Source organism: Anolis sagrei, chromosome X, assembly GCF_037176765.1.
Source record: "Anolis sagrei isolate rAnoSag1 chromosome X, rAnoSag1.mat, whole genome shotgun sequence".
In the NCBI taxonomy this organism is placed as follows: domain Eukaryota; kingdom Metazoa; phylum Chordata; class Lepidosauria; order Squamata; family Dactyloidae; genus Anolis; species Anolis sagrei.
The window spans coordinates 51,420,486-51,443,930 of NC_090034.1; the positions used below are offsets into that span (position 1 = coordinate 51,420,486).

Sequence of the window (23,445 nt, forward strand, 5' to 3'; positions counted from 1 at the left end):
GGCAGAGGAGGAAAGTGGCAATGTTCCTTCTAAAATAGGCCTTCCGCACACTTAGACTTCCTGGTCGAATCTGTCCTTTCCCCAGAAGTACTGTGTGGGTAGACCCTTGCCTGCGCACAGCCGTACGGTTTGAAAGGAGGTCTCCTTTGCAGGGAAACAACAACCCTCTTTGCTCTTTTCTTTTCTTCTCTCCCCAAGGCTCCTTATGCGCCATGGCCTTCAGGATGCAGCTGGCTCTGGGGTGGATTGCGGCTGCCTTCCTCCTCCTTCCGGCTTCCAGCTCAGGTAAGAGCGGAGGCGGGACATGTTCCTCTCCCAGCCTTAATAAGACCAATGGGACTACATATACCATTTTGGGATGACAACTCCCAGCATTGCCCAAGCAGAGATGCTGCAAATATATGTCACAAATCCGGCTATGTACATCCCGCATCAGTGACAACAAGAGTCTGAACTTTGTGCCATCATTAACATGTACATTATGGTTTTCTTCATTGTGCTATCTGTGAAATAGTAGTCTTAAAAGTATTTCCATTGGACAACAGTAAACATACCTTGTTTGCACTACTTACGAGAAGGGATAGGAACCGTATCAATAACACTATTCTTACTTTTTACTTACTTAGGCGATCCCTCGTTGTCCGAGTAGGATTGCCTTCCAAGTGCGGTGTCCTGGCGGTGGGTCCGTAGGTGACTCTAGAGCCCTATTCTTGACTCACATGTTCTCCCACAGTGAGGGAATCAGTTTCCAGGTGGAAAGCGGTCTCGGTCACAGTTGGCTTGATGCGCCTTCCTCTTGGCACGTTTCTCTCATTTGCCCTCCATTCGTGCCTCTTCAAATTCTACAACACTGCTGGTCACAGCTGACCTCCAGCTGGAATGCTCAAGGGCCAGGGCTTCCCAGTTCTCAGTGCCTATGCCAGAGTTTTTAAGGCTGGCTTTGAGCCCGTCTTTAAATCTCTTTTCCTGTCCTCCAACATTATGTTTTCCGTTCTTGAGTTTGGAATAGAGCAACTGCTTTGGGAGATGGTGGTTGGGCATCCGGACAATGTGGCCAGTCCAGCGGAGTTGCTTCAATGCTGGTGGTCTTTGCTTCTTCTAGCACGCTGACATTTGTCCACTTGTCTTCCAAAGAGATTTGCAGGATTTTTTGGAGGCAGCGCTGATGGAATCGTTCCAGCAGTTGAGTGTGACGTCTGTAAATAATCCACGTCTCGCAGGCATATAGCTTTATAAACAAGCACATTGGTATCCCTACAGATGCCCCGGTCCTCAAACACTCTGTGCTTCATTCGGAAAAATGCTGCACTCGCAGAGCTCAGGCGGTGTTGTATTTCGGTGTCGATGTTGATTTTGGTGGAGAGGTGGCTGCCAAGGGAGCAGAAATGGTCAACATTTTCTAATGTTACACCATTAAGCTGTATTTCTGGCATTGGAGAGGGATTGTCTGGTGACTGATGGAAGAGCACTTTGGTTTTCTCAATGTTCAATGACAGGCCGAGCTTCTTGTATGCTTCTGCGAAGGGGTTTAGAGTGGCTTGTAGGTCTTCTTCTGAATGTGCACAGACGATGTTGTCATCAGCATATAGTAGAACTCCAATAACATGGTCTCTGTAACTGTCTTTTTATGTGTACTGTACACCGCCATGAGTCGCCCGTAAGGGCTGAGAATGGCGGTCAATAAGTGCATCTAATAAATAAATAAATAAATAAATTAAGCAACACCATTTTTGTCCTTTCCAACTCCGAATGATTGCCGAATTACCAAAATTTCACCTATGTTGTCAAAGGCTTTCATGGCTGGAATCAGTGGATTGGTGTAGGTTTTTCGGACTGTCTGGCCATGTTCTAGAAGCATTCTCTCCTGACGTTTCACCTGCATCTATGGCAGGCATCCTCAGAGGTTGTGAGGTCTGTTGGAAACTAGGAAAATTTTCCTAGTTTCCAACAGACCTCACAACCTCTGTGAATGCCGAAAGACACCTACTAACCCAAGGAGTGACCATCACTAAAAAAATTGATTTTGTCATTTGGGAGTTGTAGTTGCTAGGATTTATAGTTAACTTACAATCAAAGAGCATTCTGAACTCCATCAACAATGGAATTGAACCAAACTTGGCACACAGGACGCCCATGACCAACAGAAAACACTAGAAGGGTTTGGTGGGCATTGACCTTGAGTTTTGAAATTGTAGTTCACCTACATCCAGAGACCACTGTGGACTCAAACAATGATGGATCTAGACCAAACTTGGCACGGATACCTCATATACCTGAATATGAACACAGATGGAGTTTGGGGGAAATAGACCTTGACATTTGAGAGTTGTAGTTACTGGGATTTATAGTTCACCAACAATCAAAGAGCATTCTGAACCTCACCAATGATAGAATTGGGCCAAACCTCCCACACAGAATCCCCAAGACCAACAGAAAATACTGTGTTTTCTGGTGGTCTTTGGCAACTCTTCCAACACCCCCTCGCAACCCCCCTCCCAGATGTCCCGACCCCCAGGTTGAGAAATGCTGCCTTTAGGCCATCCAGTCCAACTCCCTTCACCAGGGCAAGAAAACAAAATCAAAGCCCTCCTGACAAAGAGCCATCCAGCCATCGATATAGATATATATGATTCACACACGCACATATATATGTATATGTCAGATATAGTATCATAGATTTGAAAGGGACCCCTAAAGAATGACAATGATATGTTGCATGTTCCAGAGTAGGCAAACCAGACACTCTCCACATCAACACTGACAAAGAAACAGCAAGAAATACCATTTACCCACAAGCATAAAGAAATTACATATATTAGAAACCAGCACCGTCTCATTACTTTATTTTCTAGATCACCAGACTGGGCTACAGCAACGCCTGGCAGGGGACAGCTAGTATATTATAACTTTGTTCTCAATTCGCTTCTGACATGATAAATAAATAAACAAGAGTCTGGATGACCATCTGCCAGGAGGGATCGGATTGTGTTTTCCCACCTGACCAAAGAGGGGTCGGACTGGATGTCTCTTGGGGTCCCTTCTGATTCGATCATTCCAATGTGAAAAATGCACAGGTGATAACTGTCTGGCACCAGCCTGGGAAGGTGGAAATCGAACCCAGCGGGAAGCAAATGCTGTGCTTCAGAGGTGGAATATGACCAAAGGCATCAGAAGTCGGGAAGCAAGGCGCTTTTGTCGTGTCCGCTTCAGATCCCCATTGCCTCTCCCCCTTGGGCTTTTGTTGATCAGCCGAGATGGTTGTTTTTATGTCCTAAGCGTTGTAAGTCGATCTGTTTAGCTTGCATCTCCAAACCGCTCGCTCGCTCGCTATGTGCCGCCGCCTCGTCGTTGTTTCTATTTTGTTCCAAATTCATATTCTAGGAGCGGAGGGAACGTTCTGTCCGCAGCAGATAAATCGCTCAAACCCGTCCGCTTGAACCTTTTGGGGAATCTAGCCGTCATCAGCCCCAAGTCCTTGGGGAGGAAAGGGGGCTGCGAGTAATTGCTTTTGGGCAAGAAGTAGTGAAGCAGGAGAGACAAAACCCAGAGGTGAAACATCTCCAGACTTTGAGGCCCATCAACTCCTTGGGTTGCTTGATTTCCAACGGAGTGCATGGAACGCATTTAGGGTCAATGCAGTCACACGTAGAAACCCCATAAACTTTGATTTTGCAGTAGTAGGAGGACCAAATTCTCCGCTTGGCAACACACGGTGCCAAGGTAGTCCCTCCCGTGGAGCTCAAGACGTGTGCCATTGATGGCTTGGAAAACACGGAGAGCCAAGCCTTAATCACCACTTAATCAGCCAGCTGTCAAGCCTTCGCTGTGCCGAAGGAGATGTTGGCTCCGGTGGGAGACTTAATGTTCCCATTGCATGCTTCCTTCTGCTTTGGGGATCCCGAGGAACACAATGGCGCTGATGACAATTTCCCAGTGAGTCAGGAGCTCCTAATCCACCCATTTGTCCCACTGACGAATATGGTAAGGCCTCCAAAAAGAACCTGAGACCTGGCTCAAAAGCCTCCCTATTACTCCTTGCAATGGATTATTTACTAGAGTATATGCCTGGGTGAAGGAGGGATCACTTCCCCCTGCTTCATCCTTTCTTCCCTTTCCTCCTTCCCTTTCTTGTCCTTCCTTCCTTTTTCTTTCTTCACCCTTCCCTCACTACCTTCCTTTTTTTCCCCTTCTTTTTTTCTTTCCCGCTTTCCTGCCACTCCTCAAGCTCCCTTTTCCAGCTCCAAGGTCTTCTTTCTCCCTTCCCCAGAAAGAAGGCCCACTTTCTCCTTTTTCCAGCTCTGAGACAGTCTTCTTTCTTCCTTCTCCAGCTCTGAGAAGGCCTTCTTTCTTCCACCCCCAGAAAGAAGGTCTGCTTTCTCTCTTTTCCAGCTCCGAGGTCTTCTTCCTTCCTTCTCTGTCTCTGAGAAGGTTTTCCTTCTTCAGAAAGATTAGCCACTTTCTCCCTTTTTGGAGATGGTACTTTTCTTCCTTCTCCAGCTCTGAGGAGGCCTAGTTTCTCCCTTCTCCAGAAAGAATGTCCACTTTCTCCTTTTTCGAGCTCTGAGATGTTCTTCTTCCTTCTCCAGCTCTGAGAAGGCCTTATTTCTCCCATCTCCAGAAAGAAGGCCCACTTTCCTCCTTCTCCAGCTTTGAGAAGGCCTTGTTTCTCCCATCTCCAGAAAGAAGGCCCACTTTCGCCTTTTTCCAGGTCTGAGATGGTCTTCTTTCTCCAGCTCTGAGAAGGCCTTCTTTCTCCCTTCTCCAGAAAGAAGGCCTACTTTCTCCCTTTTCCAGCTCAAAAAAGACCTAATGTCTCCCTTCTCCAGCTATGAGAAGGTTTACTTTCTCCCTTTTTCAGAAAGAATGCCTTCTTCCTCCCTTTTCCAGATCAAAAAAGACCTAATGTCTCCCTTCTCCAGATATGAAAAGGTTTACTTTCTCCCTTTTTCAGAAAGAATGCCTTCTTTCTCCCTTTTCCATCTCCAAGAATGTCTTCTTCCTCCCTTTTTCCAAGAAGAAGACCTACTTTCTCCCTTTTCCAGCTCTGAGACAGTCTTCTTTCTCCCTTCTGCTGCTCTGAGAGGGCTTACCTCTCAATGTCTCCATGGCAAAGGGGCTCTCTCTGTGACTCCTCCTTCCCTCCTTCCCTCCCTTCCCCTCATACATAAACAGATCGCCTTTCTTTCCTAGTGACATCAAGAGGGCCACTTCACCTAGCAATAGGCTTTGCAGTGCAAACAGACAGAGAGATGGACAGACGGGCATAAAAACATCATGGGACTAAGCAATTCTAAGAGCTGTTTATCAATGTGCCTCTCTTCGCAGTGAGCCCGAGTGTCCTGAACATTGACTACTGTGTCACTTTCTGGGCAAAAAACATTACCTGCTACTGGGATCTACTGCCTGAGACACATCCTCCAACAACGTACGTCCTCCATGTGACAGAGTAAGTTGCTTTTTTAGTATTTTGCGTCTGATAAATCTATTTCGTACTAGTATCTCAGGCATCATTGAGATTTCTGCCTGCCCACTTTCTCCCTTCTCCAGTTCTGTCTCCATGACAAGGCTTGCTTTGTGGCTCTTTGCTTCCTTCCTGTGTTTCCCTCACGTATCTCTCCCTCTCTTTTCTTCATTTCTTTCCTTCTTCCCTTGTTTTCCCTCATACACCTTTCCCCTCTTCTTCTTTTTCTCCTTTCTCTTCCTTCCTTCCTTTTTTTTTCTTCCCCTCTCCCTCTCTTCCTTCTCTTTTCCTTTCTCTTCCTCCTTCTCTTTCTCTCCTTCCCTCTCTTCATACCTGTTCCCCTTTCTATTCCCTTTCTCTCTTTCCTCATACACCTTCCACACTCTTCTTTTCTTCTTTTCCCTTCTCTCTTTCATTCATCCCCTGTCTGTCTCTTGTTTCTTTCTTCCTTTCTCATCCCTTTTTTCTCTTTCTTTCTTTCCTTCCCTTCATACCCTTTCCCTTCCTTTCCTTCCTCTCTCCCTTCTTCCCTCCTTACTTTCATCATTCTCCCCACTCCCTCCTGTCCTTCCTTTCCCCATTCTTTCTCTTCCCTTCTTTTTCTCCTTCTTTCTTTCCTTCCTTCCTCATACCTTTGGGTTTTCTTTCTTTCTTTCTTTCTTTCTTTCTTTCATTGCTTTCCATCATACACATTCCCCACTCTTCCTCTTTTCTTTTTTCATTCTTCTCCCTCTCTTCCTTCCTTTCTCTTCCCTTTTCTCTTTCTTTCCTTTCCTCCCTTCATACCTTTCCCCCTTCCTTTCCTTCCTCTTCTCTCCTTCCTTTCTTCCTTCTCCCTCCCATGCTTCCCTTTCTTTCTCTTCCCTTCTTTTTCTTCTTTTGTTCCTCATACCTTTCCCCTTTCTTTCTTTCCTTTCCTTTTTTTCTTTCTTCCATTGCTTTCCTTCACACACCTTCCCCACACTTCTTTCTTTCCATTCCCTTCCCTTATTTCATTCTCCTCTCTTCCTTCTTTCCTCCCTCTCTTCCTTCCTCTTCCTTTTCCTCTCTGTTTCCTTCCCTCCCCTCATACATTTCCCTTTCCCTTCCTCTCTTTCTTCTTTCTTCACTCTCCTTCCTCCCGAACTTCCTTTTCCCTTTCTTTCTCTTCCCTTCTTTTTCCCTCCCTCCCTCCCTCCCTCCCTCCCTTCCCCTCACACATAGGTCCAGGTCCAACAAGCCATGTATCTATTATTATTATTATTATTATTATTATTATTATTGTCGTCATCATTGTTGTTGTTGTTGTTGGGTTGCTGTGAGTGTTCCAAGCTGTCTGGCTATGTTCCAGAAGCATTCTCTCCTGATGTTTCACCCACATCTAAGGCAGGCATCCTCAGAGGTTGTGTGGTCTGTTGCTGTTGTTGCTACTGTTTTATTTCTTACCTGCCTCTCCTCGAGGTGGGTTACAGAATAATTATTTTATTTTTTATTTATCATGTCATCCGCAACCAGAACATTGTATTACATTTCTAACAGAACAAAACAAACAGATTTAAAAAAACACAAATTTTGCAAACTTGGTAGCTGATTAAATGTCCTTTGACCAGTATCTGGCCACTTGGAGTGCCTCTGGTGTTGCCGCAAGAAGGTCCTCCATTGTGCATGTAGCAGGGCTCAGGTTGCATTGCAGCAGGTGGTCAGTGGTTTGCTCCTCTCCACACTCGCATGTCGAGGATTCCACTTTGTAGCCCCATTTCTTAAGATTGGCTCTGCATCTCGTGGTGCCAGAGCGCAGTCTGTTCAGCGCCTTCCAAGTCACCCAGTCTTCTGTGTGCCCTGGGGGGAGTCTCTCATTTGGTATCACCCACGGATTGAGGTGCTGGGTTTGAGCCTGCCACTTTTGAACTCTCGCTTGCTGAGGTGTTCCAGCGAGTGTCTCTGTAGATCTAAGAAAACTATTTCTTGATTTAAGTTGTTGACGTGCTGGCTGATACCCAAACAAGGGATGAGCTGGAGATGTCTCTGCCTTGGTCCTTTCACTATTGGCTGCTACTTCCCGGCGGATGTCGGGTGGTGTAATATCGGCTAAGCAGTGTAATTTCTCCAGTGGTGTAGGGCGCAGACACCCTGTGATAATGCGGCATGTCTCATTAAGAGCCACATCCACTGTTTTAGTGTGTTGAGATGTGTTCCACACTGGGCATGCGTACTCAGCAGCAGAGTAGCATAGCGCAAGGGCAGATGTCTTCACTGTATCTGGTTGTGATCCCCAGGACTGAATGATTAAAACATATAAATATTGCAGAAACACTACAGATACACGTGTCAAAACGTATTTCTGTAAAAGCTACATATTAAAATGAACGAGCCCTCGAATTTTGCTGAACTATATTCTGACACTTGGATGATATAGTTCTACAGTTCCATTCCTTCTTGGCCATGATGGAACGGTGAATCTGTGTTGGGTTTTAGTCTGAGCTGTTGAGTCAGATCTGAAATATACTTGGACCGTGAGAATTAAAACACAGCCCTGTTGACTCCGAAGCCGTAAGAATTGGTGGTTAAAACAACATCCCGTTTCAGGGAATCTGGACGTTGCCGGCGAGACTTCGGGGGCCCCATGCAATGTGTTGTCGGGCCGGGAGAGCGTTCCTGCAGCATCCCCATTGAAAATCTCTTCGCTTTCTACAAAATCCGACTCGTAGGGAAGAACCAAGATGGCCAGCTGAGCTCTTCGGAGACGTGCATCCATGGGATGAGCGTTGGTAAGTAGCACGGGTTTGGTAACATGTCCTAACCTCGAGGGGGGAAATGGTATCGAGGTCTTTCCCCTTGCCCTTTGAGAGCCTCCTTTTTGTCCTCTGCATCCCAGTCAAACTCAGTCCACCAGTGATTGATGCTATCACTGCGAACCACAGCCATTGCTTCCAGGTGTCATGGCACTTGCCAGGGGACGAGATCCTCTCCGCGTCGGAAGCCCAATATGAGATCCAATACCAGGACATGGCAGAGAGCTCCTGGATGCAGGTGAGAGCATGGCTTTCGCGTTCGGTCAGTCCTTTCCAATCGCCTACAGCTCTAGGTTCATCTTTGGCCATTTGATTCTATTGGCTCATGTCTGTTAAGAGTCATGGAGGGAACTACAAGGGCCATCTAGTCCAACCCCTTCCATCGAGAGGTGCCCATCCAAGGCTTTCCAATCTGGTTGCTCCTTTCCAATAGCCTATGTCCATTTGATTCCATTGGTTCATGTACGGGTCTGTTAATAGTCATGGAGGGAACTACAAGGGCCATCTAGTCCAACCCCTTCCATCGAGAGGTGCCCATCCAAGGCTTCCCAATCTGGTTTCTCCTTTCCAATAGCCTATGTCCATTTGATTCCATTGGTTCATGTATGGGTCTGTTAAGAGTCATAGAGGGAACTACAAGGGCTATCTAATCCAGCCCCTTCCATCGAGAGGTGCTCATCCAACCCTTGTTTAAAGGCTTTCGCATTCTGGTCTCTCTTTCCCAATAGCCTATGTCCATTTGAGAAATGCTCATCAACCCCTTCCATTTGATGCCATTGGTTCATGTATGAGTCTGTTAAGAGTCATGGAGGGAACTACAGAGGCCATCTAGTCCATTGAGAGATGCTCATCCAACCCGTTTAAAGGCTTTCGTATCTGGTTGCTCCTTTCCAATAGCCCATGACTCTAGGTTCCCTAATGTTTAGGAGGACTCCCATCTTTGGCCACTTGATTCCATTGAGTCTTTTAAGAGTCAATGGAGGGAACTACAGAGGCCATCTAGTCCAACCCCATCCATCGAGAGGTGCCCATCCAAGGCTTTTGCATCTAGTTGCTCCTTTCCAATAGCCTATGTCCATTTGATGCCATTGGTTCATGTATGGATCTGTTAAGAATCATGGAGGGAACTACAGAGGCCATCTAGTCCAACCCCTTCCATCGAGAGATGCCCATCCAACCCATTTAAGGCTTTTGCATCCGGTCACTCCTTTCCAGTAGCCTATGACTCTAAGTTCCCTAATGTTTAGGAAGATTCCCAGCTTTGGTCACTTGATTCCATTGAGTCTTTTAAGAGGCCATCTAGTCTAACCCCTTCCATCAAGAGCTGCCCATCCAAGGCTTTTGCATCTGGTTGCTCCTTTCCAATAGCCTATGCCCATTTGATTCCATTGGTTCGTGTATGAGTCTGTTAAGAGTCATGGAGGGAACAACAGAGGCCATCTAATCCAGCCCCTTCCATCAAGAGGTGCTCATCCAACCCTAGTTTAAAGGCTTTCACATTCTGGTTGCTCCTTTCCAATAGCCTACGATTCTAGGTTCCCTAACGTTTAGGAAGACTCCCATCTTTGGCCACTTGATTCCATTGAGTCTATTAAGAGTCATGGAGAGAACTACAGAGGCCATCTAGTCCAACCCCTTCCATCGAGAGGTGCCCATCCAAGCCTTGTTTAAAGGCTTTCCAATCTGGTTGCTTCTTTCCAGTACTCTATGTCCATTTGATGCCATTGGTTCATGTATGAGTCTGTTAAGAGTCATGGAGGGATCTACAGAGGTCATCTAGTCCAACCCCTTCCATTGAGTGATGCTCATCCAACTCATTTAAAGGCTTTTGTGTTCGGTCGGTCAGTCCTTTCCTATAGCCTATGGTGCTAGGTTGCTTAATGCTTACGAAGATTCTCATCTTTGGCTACTTGATTCCACCGAGACTATTAAGAGTCATGGAGGGTCCATCAGTCCTAGTCTGATTTTTACATCTTCTGTAAGAAAACAATAACTTCTTTTATTAAATATCTGGCCCGTGCAGCTCTAACCTGCTTTATCCCTTTAAGGTGAACTTCACAGTTGCAGAGGACGCCATTGCCTTTGCCAACGTCTGCGGCCTTTTCCCTTTCACCAACTACTCAGTCCAGGTGCGAGCAAAGTATCTATGTATGTCTTCTCTATTGAACCAATGGGGTCCTTATTGGAGTGACTGGAGCACCGTGAGATTTGTGCAAACGCGGCCCGCGGGTGAGAAGATTTTTAATTTTTTAAACATGTTTTATTTTTAAAAAAAATATCTAAAATAATATTTAAAATCTATACCAGGGGTCCTCACACTTTTTAAACAGAGGGCCAGGTCACAGTCCCTCAAACTGTTGGAGGGCCAGATTATAATTTGGAAAAAAAACATGAATGAATTCCTATGCACACTGCACATATCTTATTTGTAGTTCAAAAACACTTAAAAAGAATACAATAATTAAAATGAAGAACAATTTTAACAAATATAAACTTATTAGTATTTCAATGGGAAGTATGGGCCTGCTTTTGGCTGATGAGATAGGATTGTTGTTGTTGTTGTGTGCTTTGAAGTCGTTTCAGACTTAGGTTGATCCAAAGCAAGAGCCGGGTAAATGAATTTGGAGGGCCGTATGCGGCCCCCGGGCAATAGTTTGAAGACCTCTGATCTATACACATAATAAAAGTGAAAATATGTACATGTGTGTGTGTGGCTGGGGTATCCACTTACACAGACACGCTCCCACCTCCACAAACAGCCATAGCTCCCACTCTCCAGGAGACACCAATGGCCCTCTCTCCAATGACATTGCAGGTTATAGCGAGCGCCATGAGTATGTCCAAGAGCCCTGCCAATGTCCTCCACAAACACCATACTGACCACCACCCAATTGAAGGCTTTCATGCGGGAACAATTCAATCCTAGATGTTCTGTTTTCACTCCAACACAAATATACCAGTGTTTCTTTCTCTCTCCATTGGTGTGAAATTTGCATGACCCTGCCCACTGCCTCTCCCTTAATCTGTTCCTATTCTTTCCTATGGCACACAGCAAACAGAGGAATTGATCAGCAACTGAACATACTAGAGAGGTCTGGGAGTAATTCACCCTGATTTATAGGAGTTGTAGGTCCTGGGATGTATAGTTCACCTGCAATCTAAAAATGGCACTCTAAACATACCAATGATGGACCTGGAACTAACTTGGCATACAGAACCCTCATGACCAACAAAACATACTGGAGGTCTTTGGTAGGATTTATAGGAGTTCTAGTTCACCTACATCCAGAGTGCCCTATGAACCCAAACAATGATGGATCTGGACAAGTGTTTCTCAACCTAGGGGTTGGGACCCCTGGGAGGGTCGCAGGAGTGGGGGGGGGGAGTGTCAGAGGGGTCAACTACAATTCCAAAACCCAAGGTCAATGCCCACCAAACCCTTCCAGTATTTTCTATAAATCCCAGTAACTACAACTCCTAAATGCCAAGGCCTATTTCCCCCAAACTCCATTTGTGTTCATATTTGGGCATATGGAATATTTGTGCCAAGTTTGGTACAGATCCATCATTGTTTGAGTCCACAGTGCTCTCTGGATGTAGGTGAACTACAACTCCAAAACTCAAGGTCAATGCACAACAAACCCTTCCAGTATTTTCTGTTGGTATTGGGAGTTCTGTGAGCCAAGTTTGGTTCAATTCCATTGTTGGTGGAGTTCAGAATGCTCTTTGATTGTAGGTGAACTATAAATCCCAACAACTACAACTCCCAAATGATTAAATCAACCCCCCCCCCCCCCAACCCCACCAGTATTCAAATTTGGTCGTATCTGGTATTTGTGCCAAATTTGGTCCAATGAATGAAAATACATCCTGCATATCAGATATTTACATTACGGTTCATAACAGTAGCAAATTTAGAGTTATGAAGTAGCAACTAAAATAATGTTACGGTTGGGGGTCAGCACAACATGAGGAACTGTATTAAGGGGTCGCGGCATTAGGAAGGTGGAGAAACATTGATCTAGAGCAAACTTGGCATGCATACCCAAACTATATACAATTTTCAACAATACAGTTATGATATTATCTTGGTGCTTCAGCAGTTTAGGTATTATTACACAATACATGATCTGACGCCTATCACTATACACACCCATTTAAATTATTCTGCCCCCCTCCAACTCCATTGAAAAACAATAATAAAAAATGAAAAGGGACTGCCTGCCTGTAAGACCTTTGGTAGAAACGACTAAACTATAACTCCTTGCTGGTTTCAATTCTTTGATTTGATTCTTTGCTGCAGTTCCTTCCAACGGGCCAGCGCTTTGGAGGAAACTAGGGACCCCTGAAGCCGACGGGAAGAGAGCGGTTGTTCTGATGTGGAAGGTAAGCAGGAAAAGTGATAGAGAACTGTGCAGGGAAACGCCATCAAAACCCTCCCAGCAGATGGCCATCCAGTGCACATCCTTTGCCACACGGGAACACACAATCAAAGCCCGCCACCCGATAGATAGTCATCCAGCCTCTGCTTGATCTCATTTCGGGAATGTTGTCATTGCGCTTCTTTGGGGCTAATTCCTACTTTCCGGTTGATCCAGCCCTTGGAACCCAAGCAAGCCAATGGCGAGATCCAGGCCTATTGCCTCTACTCCCAGAGGGACGGGGAGCCTGCCGTCCTGCAATGCCACACTCGGGACTTGCAGTGCTCCCTCTCGCTCCCAGCCCGGATAGAGCACACCTTCCTCCTCAGGGCCAGCAACACCGCAGGGGTCTCCCCACCAAGTAAACTGGTGGTCCCACCGTCGGGAGGAAGAGAAGGTAAGGGGTCCGGATTCACGTCGGAAGGAAGGGTAGCACTAAAAGAGAGTCATGTTGCTGTTGAGGACATTGGGAGGATGGCTCTCTCAGAGCTGGAGAAAAGGGAATGGGAGGGAAAGTGGGAAGGAAGGAAGGGAGGAAGGAAGGAAGGAAGAGAAAGAAGGGAAAGAAGGGAAAGAAGGGAAAGAAAGGAAAAGGGAAGAGCCACAAAGAGAGTTGTGTTGCCATTGGGGACACTGTGAGGCCGTACCTCTCAAAGCTAGAGAAAGGAGAAGGGAAGGAAAGAAGGAAATAGGAGGAAAAAAGGGAAAGAAAGGAAAGAAGGGAAAAGAGAAGGAAGGAAGAGAGGGAGGGAGGGAGGAAGAGAGGGAGGAAGGGAGGGAGGGAGGAAGGAAGGAAGGAAAGAGAAAAAGAAGGGAAGGAAGGGAAAAAAAGGAAAGTGAAAGCAGCGGGACAACAGCTCCTCCAGACCAGGGATATAGTTAGCAACTTTGCAAAAACCACAATTTTGGCTCTGTTTTCCTTTCTAGATGCTCTCTCCCCGATCCCAGTCCTTGCCTCGCCAGCAGGGGGAAATGGCTTGCTTTTGCAATGGTCCCTTCCCAGCTTTCCAGAAATGGCCTACGTCTTGGAGTGGGGCCCGTTGCCCGAGGAGAAGCGGAACCCCAAGTTTTTCTGGTGCCGTCAGCCTGGGAACGTCAATCGGGCGGTCATTAAGGGTGAGCAAGCCATTTGGGTGGCCAAGCAGGAAGACACAATCTGATCCCTCCCGACAGATGGCCATCCGGCCCCATAGACATTGGCAGGCTTATGGAGAAATATGGCTGTAGAACCAAAGGCTTTGAGAGTCAGACAGGACTCCCAAAGGCCATCCAATCCAACCCCTTTCTGCCATGCAGGAAGGCACCATCCGATCCCTCCCGACAGATGGCCATCCAGCCCCACAGACATTGGCAGGCTTATGGAGAAATACGGCCGTAGAACCAAAGGCTTTGAGAGTCAGATGGGACTCCCAAAGGCCATCCTATCCAACCCCTTTCTGCCATGCAGGAAGGCACCATCCGATCCCTCCCGACAGATGGCTATCCGGCCCCACAGACATTGGCAGGCTTATGGAGAAATATGGCTGTAGAACCAAAGGCTTTGAGAGTCAGACGGGACTCCCAAAGGCCATCCCATCCAACCCCTTTCTGCCATGCAGGAAGGCACCATCCGATCCCTCCTGACAGATGGCCATCCAGCCCCACAGACATTGGCAGACTTATGGAGAAATATGGCTGTAGAACCAAAGGCTGTGAGAGTCACAGAGGACTCCCAAAGGCCATCCAATCCAACCCCTTTCTGCCACCCAGTTAGACGCCAACCGATCCCTCCCAACAGATGGCCACCTGGCTTCCTAGACATTAAGCAGGTTCATAGAGAACTAGGACTAAAGAATCAAATTTATTTTAATAATAATAATAATAATAATAATAATAACAATATCAATTATTATTATTATTGTCCTTCCTTGCAGAGGCCATCGAACCTGGACGGCTCTATAGCCTCAGGATCTTTGCGCTCCTTGATGGCAGAATTTGGGCCTCAGGATCGACCACCAGTTACTCCAAACAGATAGGTGAGTTTTAAACCAGAATGGATCTTACTCTTAATTTTTTTTTCATTCTCCCAAATTTTAATTTCTAGACCACAGCCCGGCATTCTCAACTAGTAAACTGACCTTTAAACTGACTTCTGGGAATCAAAGGTTTTCAAAAGAAAGCTTTAGGATTTGAACTGAATTTAGAAAGGTTACAGAGAAATCCAAAAGGGAGGGGCCTGAAGCCAGTGGGGGGGGGGGGGGGAACCTACAGTCAAAGGGTGGGGATTACCATAAAAAGGTGGGGCCTATAGCCAAGGGGAGGGGCCTAGAGCCAAAGGGGAGTGGCTAAAGCCAAAGGGTGGGACTTACAGTCAAATAAAAAGGTAAAGGTTGTCCCCTGACATTAAGTCCAGTCATGTCTGACTCTGGAGTGTGGTGCTCATCTCCATTTCTAAGCCGAAGAGCCGGTGTTGTCCATAGACACCTCCAAGGTCATGTGGCTGGCATGACTGCATGGAGCGCCGGTACCTTCCCGCCGGAGCGGTACCTATTGATCTACTCACATTTGCATGCTTTCGAACTGCTAGGTTGGCAGAAGGTGGGGCTGACAGCGGAAGCTCACACCTCTCCCCAGAATCGAACCTGCGACCTTTCGGTCAACAAGCTCAGCAGCTCAGTGCTTTAACCCACTGTGCCACTGGGGGCTCCCTTAGGGTCAAATAGATGGGGTCTAAAGCCAAGGGGTGGGGCAAAAGCCAAAGGGGAGGGGTCTAAAGCCAAAGGGGAGGGGTCTAAAGGCAAAGGGGAGGGGCAAAAGCCAAAGGGGAGGGGTCTAAAGCCAAAGGGGAGGGGCAAAAGCCAAAGGGGAGGGGTCTAAAGCCAAAGAGGAAGGTCTATAGCCAAAGGGGTTGGGTCTAAAGCCAAAGGGGTGGGACCTGAAGCCAAAGGGGCAGAGCCAAAAGACTAACATATTGATCTGACCTCCTAATAACAGCCTTAGAGAGGCATTTTATTTATTTTTCAAAAAATGGGGTTGTGTATAAAAGGCAATGAGTTGGACAAAGGGACAACTCACCAATAACCAAACCTATCCCAAATTTCCCAACTTTTTTTAAACTTCCACACTGGTGAATTTGGTAGACATTTGTCATCTGATGTTAAAGGGAATACCGTAAGGTTCTGAACCCAGGAACCTCCTATAATGTTGGCGGCTCCCTGGATCTGTTACCTATTAATCCCTTTATCCGTCGCTCTCTTTTCAGCACCACTCCGGGCGCCAGTTTTATATCCCACCCAAGTCTGGAAAACCCGGATGAAGCTGCAGTGGGAGAAGCTGCCCTTGAAGGAGCGGGGCGGCGTGATCCGGAACTACTCCATTGGGTACAAGGAAGACGGAAAAGAGGAGCGGAGTAAGGCTGGGCTGGGTTGAGCCGGGGAACGAACGGCGGGACACAGTCCTAGACCCACGGGGTTCCAAACCTTTGGGTGTCGTGGAACCCTTTCGCAGGGGTATATTTTCTGTGGAACCTTGTTTTCGTTGGAATACCACAGAAAGTTAGGAGGGGTCCACAAAGGCTATCTAGTCCAGCTCCCTTTCTACTAGCTGGGAAGGCACCGTCCAATCCCTTCCGATGGATAGCCATCCAACGTCATAGACATTCGCAGATTTATGGAGAAATATGATTATAAGGTCATAGAAATATGTCCCGAAACCGTTGTTTGGCTTTGGGGTTTGGGGACAAATGCCTAATGATGATGGTTGTTGTTGTCTCCGCTTTGTTTCCCGCCAGCGGTGGTGGTCGTAGGTTCGGTGCAGAGCTGCATCATTGAAGACCTGAGGCCCGGTTCCGTGGTCAGGATCTACATCACAGCTTCCACTGAAGGAGGCAGCACCCGGGGACCCGCCTTGGCCGTCCTGATGAGGAGTAGCGGTGAGTGCGGCATGAGCTGGAATTCCACTTAAAGAATGTCCTTGTTCCTACTTACATACAAATTCAGTTTCAGAACAAACCTACAGAAACTCTCTTGTTCGTAACTTGGCGACTGCCTGTACATACACATTTTCATGTGTGTATATTTTATTATGTTTATGTGTTTTTAGCCATGATAGTCTCAAGGTACAAGGAGTGTCAGGGACAATAATAATAATCCGTCAGTTCTTGTGGGTTTTTTCGGGCTATATGGCCATGTTCTAGAGGCATTTCTCCTGACGTTTCGCCTGCATCTATGGCAAGCATCCTCAGAGGTAGAGGTCTGTTGGAATTAGGACAATGGGTTTATATATCTGTGGAATGGCTGGGGTGGGGCAAGGAGCTCTTCCCTGCTGCAATTAGGGTGTGAATGTTTAGCTAATCACCTTCATTAGCATTTGAAGGCCTGCCTGAACCTGGGAAAATCTGTTGCTGGGAGGTGTTAATCTGTGCCTGGTTTCTTCCTCTCTGTTGTTTAGCTGTTATAATTTTAGAGTTTTTTAATACTGGTAGCCAGATTTTGTTCATTTTCATGGTCTCTTCCTTTCTGTTGAAATTGTCCACATGCTTGTGGATTTCAATGGCTTCTCTGTGTAGTCTGACATGGTGGTTGTTGGTGTGGTCCAGCATTTCTGTGTTTTCAAATAAAATGCTGTGTCCAGGCTGGTTCATCAGGTGCTCTGCTATGGCTGACTTCTCTGGTTGAAGGAGTCTGCAGTGCCTTTCATGTTCCTTGATGCGTGTCTGGGCGCTGCGTTTGGTGGTCCCTATGTAGACTTGTCCACAGCTGCATGGTATACGGTAGACGCCTACATGAAGCTGCAGCTGTGGACAAGTCTACATAGGGACCACCAAACGCAGCGCCCAGACACGCATCAAGGAACATGAAAGGCACTGCAGACTCCTTCAACCAGAGAAGTCAGCCATAGCAGAGCACCTGATGAACCAGCCTGGACACAGCATTTTATTTGAAAACACAGAAATGCTGGACCACACCAACAACCACCATGTCAGACTACACAGAGAAGCCATTGAAATCCACAAGCATGTGGACAATTTCAACAGAAAGGAAGAGACCATGAAAATGAACAAAATCTGGCTACCAGTATTAAAAAAACTCTAAAATTATAACAGCTAAACAACAGAGAGGAAGAAACCAGGCACAGATTAACACCTCCCAGCAACAGATTTTCCCAGGTTCAGGCAGGCCTTCAAATGCTAATGAAGGTGATTAGCTAAACATTCACACCCTAATTGCAGCAGGGAAGAGCTCCTTGCCCCACCCCAGCCATTCCACAGATATATAAACCCATTGTCCTAATTCCAACAGACCTCTACCTCTGAGGATGCTTGCCATAGATGCAGGCGAAACGTCAGGAGAAATGCCTCTAGAACATGGCCATATAGCCCGAAAAAACCCACAAGAACTGAGTGATTCCGGCCATGAAAGCCTTCGACAATACAATAATAATAATAATTATTATTATTATTATTATTGTTGTTGTTGTTGTTATTATTATTATTATTATCATCATCATCATCATCTTGGGTCCCTGGCGTTGCCCAGGTTTTTTTTTAATTGTACAAAATTGATAAGGTTGTGGGTGAACTGCAACTCCCATCATGCCAGATTAACCCCCAAAAACTCCATCAGTACTTAAAGTTTGTTATGTTGGGCAAGTTTGCTCTAGATGCATCATCGATGGGGTTCAGTGTGCTCTCTGGCTGTAGGGTAAGCGACAACTCCCACTATGGTGAGTCAGTCCCCTCAAAACCATCCAGCAGGTTGAGTCAGTAATGGGGGTTCTGTGTGCCAAGTTTTGTCCAGGTCGATCCATCAGTGGAGGCCTGGTTGTGGGTGAACTACAACTCCAGAAAAGGTCAGTTCCCCCCAAACCCCTCCAGTAATCAAATTTCAGCATATCAGGTATGCATGCCAAGTTTGATCCGGATCCATCATTGTTTGGGTTCATAGTGCACTTTGGATGTAGGTGAACTACAACTCCTCTAAATCCCTCCAAAGTTGGTCATGGACGTTCTGTGTACCAAGTTAATTCCAGGTCCATTGTTGGTGGAGTTCAGTGTGCTCTTAGATTACAGGTGAACTATACACCCCAGTACCTCTAACTCCTATAAATCATGGCGAATACTCCTCAAACCTCTCTAGTATGTTCAGCTGCTGATCAATTCCTCTGTTTGCTGTGTGACATAGAAAAGAGGGTTAAGGAAGAGGCAGTGAGCAGGGTCATGCAAAATCCTCACCAATGGAGAGTCAGAAACACATGGGATGTCTGTGGTGGAGGAAACACAAAATCTAGGATGAAATTATGCCTGAATGAAAGCCTTCACTTGGGTGGTGGGCAGTATGGCACTTGTGGAAGACATTGGCAGGACTCTTGGACATGTTTACAGAGCTCGCTATAACCTGCAATGTCATTGGAGGGAGGGCCATTGGTGTGTCCCGAGTGGTGGGAGTTATAGCTATTTGTGGAAATAGGAACCTGTCTGTGTAAGTGGACACCCCAGCCACACACATGCATACATATTTTCATTTTTATTATGTATATAGAAGATAAAATGAACTTGTTCTAAATTATGTAATGTTATTTGTTATTATGATTGTTGTTATTGTTGTTGATGATGATGATGTTTATTTATACTCTGCTTCTTCTCTCCAAAAAAAGACTCAAAGCAGTTATTTAGAAGGAATAAGCATTGTTTGTGTGTGTTTTTCATGAATGCCTCCATTACAAAATGCATAAGGATGGAGCCCCTGGTGGTGTAGTGGGTTAATCTGCTGAGCTGTGAACTTACTGACCAAAAGGTTGCATGTTCAAATCTGGAGAGTGGCATGAGCTCCCGCTGTTAGCCCCATCTTCTGCCAACCTAGCAGTTCGAATTCATGCAAATGTGAGCAATAGGTACCACTCTAGCGGGAAGGTAACGGCACTCCATGCAGTCATGCCGACCACATGACCTTGGAGACGTCTATGAACAACACTGGCTCTTCGGCTTAGAAATGGAAATGAGCACTAACCCCCAGAGTCGGACATGACTAGACTTAATGTCAGGGGAAAACCTTTATCTTTACCAAGGATGAGGGGGGCTATGTATTTTAAATGCCATTTAAGTGTATTTATTGTATTTTGATTCTGTTTTTACCCATTACTATTTAACTTTTGTATTGCACTTTTTAAACTTGTCTAGTGTAGGATTGTTAGCTGCCTTGAGCCCCATGGGGAGAAAAGCAGGGTATGATTAAGTTAATAATAATTGTGAATAATAATAAATATAGGTGGCTGTGTATGAAAAAAATAAGACACCCACGAATCTGTGAATATCTGCGAGGGTGGATGGCCATCAGTGTCTCCCTGACGAGCAGGAAAGAAGGGGTTGGACTGGATAGCCTTTGGTGGTCCCTTCTACCTTTAGGATTCTTTGATTCTTACAGCCATACTTCTCCATAAACCTTCCAATGTCTCTCACCAGATTATGGGGAAACGGAGACGTTCCTCTCTGTTATTTGTGTGGGGTTCCTCCTCACCCTTCTCCTTATCGCTGGCTCTTTGATCTGCGTCTGGAAGCATCGGAAGTATGTAAACATACCTGTTATAGGGGGGTGCCCGTCCTAACCATCAGACGACCGGAGCTGAATCTCAGCCTTTCCGCATTTTTGTTCTGTTGTTCTTCCAGGATTCAGAAGTACCTCTGGCCACAGATCCCGGACCCATCAAAAAGCGGCCTCGCCACATGGATGCCACCCAAACTGTGTCTGGTTAGTAAGGTGCGTGGCTTTGGCTCCACAGGGAATGGTGTGGTGTTTGTATCAGCAGGGTTTGAATCTGCTAGGGCTTTTAGTCTGAACCTTCAAAGATGTTCTGAGCTAGTCAAAGGGGGTTGTAACTTGGTTTGACCCAGACATGAATTACATTGGCTTTTTCAGCTGTCACATTCCAATCTTGGTTCGGGTTCAGCTCGGACTTCTTGATCCCTTTCTAAGCAAAGTGTCATCCCTACTATAATGTTACATCATCATTATTGTTGTTGTTGTCACTGTTGTTTATTCCTTGCATTCGGACTCAAAACAGGCATTTCATTTAGTCACCTAAACGCTGTACCATACTTTGCTCCCTTTCGTTACTCTTGGCCAAGATTTATGAAGATTCTTTCGGATCCTAGATCCTGTCCTTTTGGATGTCTGCTCTCCTTCCCAATTTGGTCCCTTAGGGGGGTTTCTATTCCGTTGTCCCCAGTTGACAATAAAGGGGTCGAATGGCCTAATGGCCACTTCTCTCCACTGAGGGAGCATTCTTTGGATTTGGATCAAAACTCATTGGGATGTTGTGTGGTTTCCTGCATGGCCAATGTGTTCTAGCGGCATTTTCTCCTGACGTTTGGCCTGCATCTGTGGCTAATGGCATCTTCAGAGGATCTGATGGTAGTAAAGGAAGTGGAGTAGATATACCTGTGGAGTGGCCATGGTGGAAGGAAAGAACCACTGGGTTGCTGTGAACCCGGAAATTACACAACATGCCAGCAATCCCGGTCATGAAAAGCCTTCAGCAAAAGCTTGTTCATAAGCGGAGAAACCGTCCCATCAGAGGGTTTTGTCCTAGAACAGTGTTTCTCAACATAGGGCTCAGGACCCCGGGGGGGGGGGGGGTTGAAATGGGGTTTCACAGGGGTCACCAAAGACCATCAGAAAACACAGTATTTTCTTTGGTCATGGGGGTTCTGTGTGGGAAGTCTGGCCCAATTCTATTATTGGTGGGGTTCAAAATGCTCTGAACGGCAACTCCACATATCAAGGTCTATTTCCCCCAAACTCAACCAGTGTTCACATTTGGGTACATTGAGTATTCCTGCCAAGTTTGGTCTAGATCCTTCATTGTTTGAGTCCACAGTGCTCTCTGGGTGTAGGTGAATTACAACTCCAAAACGCAAGGTCAATGCCCACCAGACCCTTCCAGTATTTTCTGTTGGTATTGGGATTTCTGTGTGCCAAGTTTGGTTCAATTCCATTGCTGGTGTAGTTCAGAATGCTCTTTGATTGTAGGTCAACTATAAATCCCAGCAACTACAACTCCCAAATGACAAAATCAATCCCCGCCCAACCACACCAGTTTTCACATGTGGGTGTATCGGGTACTTGTGCCAAATTTGGTCCAGTGAATGAAAATACATCCTTCATATCAGATATTTGCGTCATGATTCATAACAGTAGCAAAATGACAGGAACTGTATTAAGGAAAGGGTCGTGGCATTACTGTCCTAGAACATCAGCTCCTACTCTTCTTTGCAATCTTCAGGATCTGCCTCCTCATTGCCCAGAAAAGTGGAACCAAGGCTATCTCGGCTTGACTGTCGCCGATGTCTTGAAAGCAGCTCCTCCGTCCCAGCAAGGCGGATCCAGCTTTGGAAGGCTCCTCAGCACCCGGTGGCTCGTTCAAGTCCAGAAGGCCGGCGAAGAGGATCTCCCCAAGGCGGACTACTCCAAGGTCGTGGTCCAAGACGTCAGCCCCTGCCCTTCCTGCTCCCTCTCGAAGCAGCCAACAGACCAATCTCCGCAAGTGTGCCGCCCTGGAGCCCTCTTTGGACAAGGTGTCTGGCTCCAGAATCTGACCTACGAGGCCGGCATGCACCGTGCGGCCCTCGGGTCCGCAGGTAAATTCCCGCTGCTGGCAAATCTGATGGAGAAGAGCCTCTGCCCGGTGGAAATGCCACACAAAGATATCTCGCAAAGCTCCTAGCCCACCCATTGGTCTTGGCCATCAAGCCGCTCTCCGCTCTGGTATTAGCTAATACTTTTATCCCTCTCCGCAAACCATCACTTCTCTATAAAAGTCAATGTATGCATGTGTGTGTATGTGCCGCAAAAGGTTATTTTGCTAAGTGTAGTGGCCCTCTGTGATGTCACTAGACAGGCTGTCGCTAGGTGGAGTGGGCTACTGTGAGGTCAGTGGGAAAGGGAAAGAGTCACAAGGGAGCTACATTGCCACAGAGACATTGTGAGGCAGGCCCTCTCCAAGCTGGAGAAGGGAGAAAGTAAACAGACATGACAGTGGTTACTTTCTCCCAATGATATTGTTGCCATGGAGACATTGTGAGAAAGGCCCTCTTGGACCTGGAGAAGGGAGAAAGTAGGCAGGTAGCAGTCCCAACAAATAGTCTTGCCATGGAGACATAGTGAGAAAGGCCCTCTTGGAACTGGAGAAGGGAGAAAGTAGGCAGGCAGCAGTCCCAACAAATAGTCTTGCCATGGAGACATAGTGAGAAAGGCCCTCTTGGAACTGGAGAAGGGAGAAAGTAGGCAGGCAGCAGTCCCAACAAACAGTCTTGCCATGGAGACATAGTGAGAAAGGCCCTCTTGGAACTGGAGAAGAAAGAAAGTAGGCAGGCAGCAGTCCCAACAAATAGTCTTGCCATAGAGACATTGTAAGAATGGCCCTCTTGGAACTGGAGAAGGGAGAAAGTACACAGGCAGCAGTCCCAACCAATAGTCTTGCCATAGAGACATTGTGAGAAAGGCCCTCTTGGAACTGGAGAAGGGAGAAAGTAGGCAGGCAGCAGTCTCAATAGTCTTGCCATGGAGACATTATGAGAAAGGCCCTCTCTGAGCTGGAGAAGGGAGAAAGTAGGTAGGCAGTGGCCAACTTAAAAACATTCTTAAAAGATGGGTTGTGTTTTTATGGCTTGTGGTTTTAACAATCTTGTTATCTTGCCTCTTGTGGGAAAACGATGCAGCTCAAGCAAAACAGCAAACCGTTTGTGTGTGTGTTTTTAGCCGCCTTTATCCCTTTTTCGGCTGCTGGGGGGGGGGGGGGATGGAAAGAAGGTACAAAG

The 23,445-nt window shown here is 46.5% G+C and overlaps 1 protein-coding gene across 1 annotated transcript; it reads left to right on the forward strand.

Moving 5' to 3' along the window:
* Positions 1-212: 212 nt before the first annotated feature.
* Positions 213-22,924, forward strand: LOC132781481 (granulocyte colony-stimulating factor receptor-like). The gene is made up of 14 exons (XM_067460733.1): positions 213-285; positions 5,296-5,446; positions 8,027-8,208; positions 8,316-8,470; positions 10,281-10,461; positions 12,536-12,618; positions 12,831-13,050; positions 13,581-13,769; positions 14,567-14,668; positions 15,895-16,041; positions 16,423-16,563; positions 20,092-20,194; positions 20,296-20,386; positions 21,912-22,924. The coding sequence occupies exons 1-14, from the start codon at positions 213-215 to the stop codon at positions 22,350-22,352; spliced, it is 2,259 nt and encodes a 752-aa protein (XP_067316834.1). The 3' UTR covers positions 22,353-22,924.
* Positions 22,925-23,445: the final 521 nt, after the last annotated feature.